Source organism: Pomacea canaliculata, linkage group LG4 (assembly GCF_003073045.1).
Source record: "Pomacea canaliculata isolate SZHN2017 linkage group LG4, ASM307304v1, whole genome shotgun sequence".
Taxonomy (NCBI): Eukaryota; Metazoa; Mollusca; class Gastropoda; order Architaenioglossa; family Ampullariidae; genus Pomacea; species Pomacea canaliculata.
This window is the reverse complement of record NC_037593.1, coordinates 8,926,836-8,933,160: the sequence shown is the minus strand read 5'-3', so window position 1 is coordinate 8,933,160 and position 6,325 is coordinate 8,926,836. Positions and strand designations below refer to the sequence as shown.

Genomic DNA, 6,325 nt, shown 5'->3' with positions numbered 1-6,325 from the left:
CTGTCTACCAAGACCAAGGCTTAGGCTCTTGCAAAGTGATCTTCTGTTAGTCTCGGCGAACCGTAACAAAGAGTGTGAATAAACCGGAAGCTCTATACACACTGCCTCGTTTTAGCAGTAAACTGAAAAAAAAAAAAAAAAAAAAAAAAATAGTTTGCCAGCAGTCCAGGGATATTAGATCATGATTGGACAAATCGGATTGATGATTCGGAGTGATCTCCCTTAAGAAAAAAAAAGAACGTGTTCCACTAGCGTGGCCTATGCGTATTTTTATCGAGACATTTTAGGCATTTGTGGATACAGAATAGCAATCTTAATAGGTTAGTCATGGAAAGTGAAGCCAATGCACTGAGGGGAAAACCGAAGTCAGGACGTGTGTGGAAAAGGGTTCGAACTAACAGGTGCTTCTCTAAATTTTTCAAGGGAGTAACTTTGCATCTTGCTCATTTTTGTGAAGAGATCATAAGATATAAAAAAAAAAAAAATTGTTCCACGCTTTTGAAACAATTACGTCACTGCAAGATCACTTTACGTCTTTGGTGATATTCATTAATCGGATATTTAAAAAATTATTTATTATTGTCAGTCATAAATTTTGATGTATGAAAATTGTGATGTATTTACAAATATTTAACATTTGTATTCATAATCATTATGGCTGGTCGCACTTTTACATAAGATTTTCAGATTTTCTGAGAGTGAAATGTCAGAAAACATCATGGGAAGAGAAAATGGCGAAGAAAAAAGAACAGCAAGCAATCAAAGACTTAGAAAAAAAGCTTAAAGAGCAGAAGATAGAAAAGATACAGGTATGTAACGACTATAGAACCCACTGAAAAATTACAGATTTCTTTCTATAGATTGTTTTAGTTACAGTATGGAAATGTTACAAATGCTGATCAAATGTCATTTTGACAAAGAGAAGTCATTGATGCTTAATGGATAACCTCAACTGAAGTGCAAAGTCCCAATATCTGAAACGTTGTTGGGTGGAAAACTAAACCTTTACACTCAAGAAAAACTATCTAGAAACTGGCTCTGGCAAGAGAATGCACTGGTAGCTTTGCCTAGTTACTTGGAAACCAAACATTGAGTTTTTGTCCTTTTTTAAAATTTGTTGGAAAGAGATGCGAAGAGGCAATTTTTTTCTTTAATGTTTTGGTGATAAATACCACACATGCAGTAACTATGCACACTTTTTGGTATACTTCATTCTACAATTTATTGCTGCTTCAGTCATGGATACTACATCTTTCATCTGTTTGTGTACTTACCAGTGGACTACACGAGGTAGTGAGCCAGAATTTATTAACATTAGAGGCTGATCATGTTGATAAGTTGCAGCTACCCCACATTAGTCACATTGCAGCAATGTGCATTTTCTGGTTTCCCATGTGTGGCAACATGTGGGAACCATACATTGAAAGTTGAGAGAGATACTATTTTCCACAATCTGAGTGGATAACACTTTTGCCATATATAACATACACATCTTCAAATATAAGCATTTTAAGAAAACACTTGCATGTAAATCTTGATGCATTTATGCTCTTAAGGGCAAAACACAATGAGAGAGTTGGGCAGGGATGTACTCTGGTAATGTATCATACATTTCAGAGTGTTCATGCCAAAATGCAACACTTAACAACTTTTTCTTCCATAAATTCTTTGTGATATTCTTCTGACGCTGACACCAACAACTGCCCTTCAACCAGTGACTTAAATCTTGTAATTAGAAAGTGGTTCCTTGCTCAAATCTTGAAAAGTAACATTTTAATGAGCTAAACTCCTTTAAAATATATTCTGCACTTCATTACACCTTTAAAACTTAAATGCCTTGAGTTTCCATTTCACAGATCTGAAAAGTTTTGATGCCAAAAGTAGGATAAAGTCACAAGATTAGTTCAAGGGACAAACTTAAAAAGTTAGTGTCACTTTCAGTCTTGTGTACCTGCATGTACATTTTAATATTTTGATCAGTAACTGACCGTTTTTAACACTGCATACCAGTTTTATTGCAGTTAAGTTTAACTTACCCTTTGGTCTTGTTTTTGAACAGTTAAAAAGACAGAGACGTGAGGAAAATAAAAAAAGACGTCTTGAAAATGAAAGAAGAGCAGAAATTGTCCAGCCGGTAAGTAGTTGGTTCATGAGCTCTTTTATGAGAACCTAGAAATGCTAAGAGTAATATCACATGTAGAAAGTTTCAAGATTTTGTCAGGGAAAGAAAGAGTGAAAGTGGAAGTATGAGTAAGGAAAGTTGTGGTGATTTTATATCTTGAAGCATCAGAAAATTGTACTTCAGGTAGATTTATGTTTGTCTGTAGCAGGCAATGTGCAATTTATAAATAGGTTTATAGTCGGACAGGGTTATTCATCATAGTCAGTCTTGCACTAGGTGCAGAAGGACGGTCAGAGTCCGTACAAGTCGAAAAACTTGAAAAGTCTGTATATTTTTAAAAATTATGTCCAGTCCCTGGAAATTTGAAAAACAGAAAAAAGTCAGGGAGAATTTATTTATTTTTTTTTTTTTTTTTAAGCACTAAACTACAAAGTTGTAAGACTGGATATTCTAAATGAGCTGGAAATTGATACATGAATTTTGAATAGCTCCTTCTGTTTTGAATATCGCAATTTGCACTAGCATGCTGTAATCTTGCTTGTATACTGATGCCATTAAGGCCAGTATATTTCAGTAGCTGTAGATCACAAATTAAAAAAATAAAAGACCTGTTTTAAGTTTTGTAGCAGGAAGTTAGTGAATTGCTAGCACATTCTACTGTGACTTATCACAATCATTATAGATAACTGAAGGCCCTCCTGATGTGAACAGTATGCGAAAGTTGTTAATTTAGTTGTTTGGTGTTTTTTTTTTTTTTTGTTTTGTTGAGTAGACTAATAACTGTGCTCCAGTAAGTAATAGAGAACAACAGACAAAACCTCTACAATCCTACAATGCTAACAATAATAAATACATAAAAGTAATAATCTACCCATCAGAGCTCACTAGAAGTAAAGGAAAAAGCATAGAGTGAATGGGTTCTGAAACAGGCTTGGCTATCAAAGAATAAAGAATGAAGATGAAAGGTTAAATTTATATTTGGCTATCCAGTCAGCTGGTAGTAACTAGCAAAGAAACTAACTATCCTGGAAAAAGCTGAGAATTTATCTGATGATAGCATAGAGCCATAGACAATGCAGATGGTTTCAACCTTTGAATTTTAGATCAAGTTTGTTGCCTTAACTAGTGTTTCTTTCATGCTCAAAGGAGGATAAAATAAATTGTTGGTGCTAAAACTGGAGGAGATGATAAACAAATATTTTTAGAACCTGTTCTTTTTTCACTTTTTTCAGATAAAGAATACCAGAAAGCTGAAAAGAATAAAGAAGAAGCAACTACGTCAAATTGAAAAACGATAATCATCATTTATTTAAAGACAGAGTTTTTGCTGTCTGGCAGGAAAGAATGGATTCAATCTGGCAGTGGGAGATGAGGGTATTTATCAGGCAGCAATATGTGGTTGTCTGTTTTTTGGTGCACACCTGTTATGGAGATCACATGAACAGATTTGCAGGAAAGAAATGACTGATCATAGACAATAGATCACAGAGGATCTAGTTCATACTTGTTGACTCACATAGATCCAGAAGGCAGCAGGAGAGAAAATGTTGCAAGGAAAATTAACTGGTCTGTAGAGCAGAAAACACTGAACACCTGTAGTGAAGCTGGAAATTATTCCAGAAAATGAAAAACTGGAATTGAGATAGCACAGACATGGAGTTTGAGATTGTTAGACAATGAAGAAGACAACAATGCGGCACAGACTGAGGAAAACAGTCTAGAACAGCAGGCAATGCAGGTAAAAGCATGGATCAACAATATTCAGCAAACCAAACATGAAGAAAGCCCAATGGTACCACCAAAAAAAATAGGAACATAGAGAGTAGTCGCCCTCCAAATGTTTAGGTGATGGGAAATCACATAAAGTTTTACCAGAAATTTTAAGTATGCAAATGATTACCGAACGTGTGTCAAGAATAAAAGATGTTTTTGAATGATGTAAAATGTATTGGTTGCAGTGAATGTCCATGCTGTATGTTAATAAAAACAATGCATGTGATTGTGTACTGTGTCGGTGTGCTTGAATTTAAGACGTTCAGCATGTTAGTCAACATATTCTTTGTCAGCAATATATGCAACATTCAATTCATTTGCATCCTCTTTATTTCAAATCTGAAATTACACGTTTCATTTCTATCCTCGCCAATAATATATCAGTTTGTGCTGCAGATGGCATGGTGCAAACGTGCATGTAAATTATGAAATGAGCAAAATAAAAATTGATAAAACTACCAGCTTACTGCATACCGCCTATAGTTTTAATGTAGTTAGCACTTTCTTTCCTTAAATCCAGTCTGAAAAAAAACTGGTGATGCGACTTTTTTTTTTTGTTTTTTTATCATTCAATCTAGAAATGTGGATTTCTGCCATTTTGATGAAGGGTCGTCAAGTCTAAAGGTGGATTATAACAATGATAGCTTATCTGATATTTACCATTTGCACAAAAGTACTACCACTTTTCCATAAACAAGATTTTCATTTTGTTTGCATGAGAGATGATGTAGTTTGTGAACTGTTGACAATGCTTGCCTCACTTTCCACACCTGGAGTTCTGATATGAGATCTTTGTCTTAGAAGCGTGCCATCTAATTAGTGCTGTAATGAACAGTAGGGCAAGTCACTTCCTATGACAAAAAGATGCACCCAAGTTAAGTTACTGCCGATTCCGCAACAGTTGGACTGTCATCTTAGGACAAGAATCATCAGGAAGTATCTTCATGTTGCACATCATTCCCATTACATAAGATTTGATATTTTTTTATATTTTGTCATCTATGCAGTTTAGATGCTTAAAAAAACCACTACCAAATATGTATTTATGTTTATATTTCATAATGCTTGGCACAGCATAAGTATTTTCAATGGGTATTGTTGCCCTACCTTTACATATGTAGTTTCTATATATATTTCTTCTAGGTGTATGGGTAGGTGAAAATTTGATTGTAAACTAAAAGTTTGACAGGAAAATATATCTTTTATTGCAATCTTTTGATTGTAGTTCAGTCAGGGAAAGCTCTTTAAATGAAGGAATAATACCTTCAATACTGTCTTAACCATTTGTGGCTGAAACTAGTAGGTTTATGATTAAAGAATAAATGATCTCAAAATTGTTTAGTTTATGAAGGAAACAGATTAAAATAACGCTATTTCTTCCGCATATAATAACGCAGACAAGATTATGCAAACATTGCACAAAAGTTGCTAGGTAATGTCTTCTGTTTTCACTGTGTAGACATTTTTCTCTGCTGTTTTGTTTTATGATAGGGGATATCACAATCAAGACAAAACAGGGTACCCAGACTATCCACACAAAAAAAAGGGGCGGGGGACATACAGCTTCAACTTCTTCAGCATCTAATACCATCCACTTGCCACATTTTTAGCAAGTCAAATAATTTCTTTGCACCTAAAATTTCAGCAGCTTGATAGCTTTTACAATACTGCAACCAAATAAAGAGGCATTTCTAGCCCACCTACAGCGCATTCACATCCATTTTAGAACAAGTAAAGTTATAGTCATAATAAAATACTGAGCTTTATGTATCAGATCAGTCTCAGGACAAAAGCTAAGATTGGCAGCTCTTTACACCTTTAGTGTCCATTTTGAGAAGAAATGATGCATTCTCAGTTTGCTTTATAAATCTCTTGCTGAACTATCTGGTAGTTTGCAAACATAATCTACTCACTTAAGATGTTTTGCATTAAATTGCATACTACCCATACTTTATTGCAACATTTACACAGTTCATTTCTGAACTATTAGTACATGGGATAAGAAAATCAGGACAAATGCTAATTACATCAGAGACAATTTAAAATCCACACAAAAATTAATAGTGAAACAGACATGAATAGCAAGATCACAATTTAAAGCATACACAAGGAATCAAATTTTCGTTATCGTTTTCATAGTTTTTCAACTTTAAAAAGAAAATGTGTGGAAGTCATGGAGGTATGAAGTTTATTTTGCATCTTACTCATACAAATTAAATGATAGCAATACTGCTATCATTGTACATAGTTCAAGTAATCCTATAGATTGTTTTTTTTATTTTCCTCATTTGCACATAGCATCAATAAAATCTTAAAGAGAGGATCAAATTAGGAGTGATTTGGCATTTAAGAAGGGGGAAAAGTGGTGGGCTTATTTATGCACTTACACAATTGCAACTCACATTTAAAAGAAACAGCTTCAACAACACA

At 34.3% G+C, this 6,325-nt stretch overlaps 1 protein-coding gene across 1 annotated transcript; it reads left to right on the top strand.

The window, feature by feature from the left end:
- Nucleotides 1-193: 193 nt before the first annotated feature.
- LOC112561905 (coiled-coil domain-containing protein 86-like) lies at nt 194-4,356 on the top strand. The gene is made up of 4 exons (XM_025234754.1): nt 194-401; nt 680-809; nt 2,060-2,134; nt 3,355-4,356. The coding sequence occupies exons 1-4, from the start codon at nt 328-330 to the stop codon at nt 3,418-3,420; spliced, it is 345 nt and encodes a 114-aa protein (XP_025090539.1). The 5' UTR covers nt 194-327; the 3' UTR covers nt 3,421-4,356.
- Nucleotides 4,357-6,325: the final 1,969 nt, after the last annotated feature.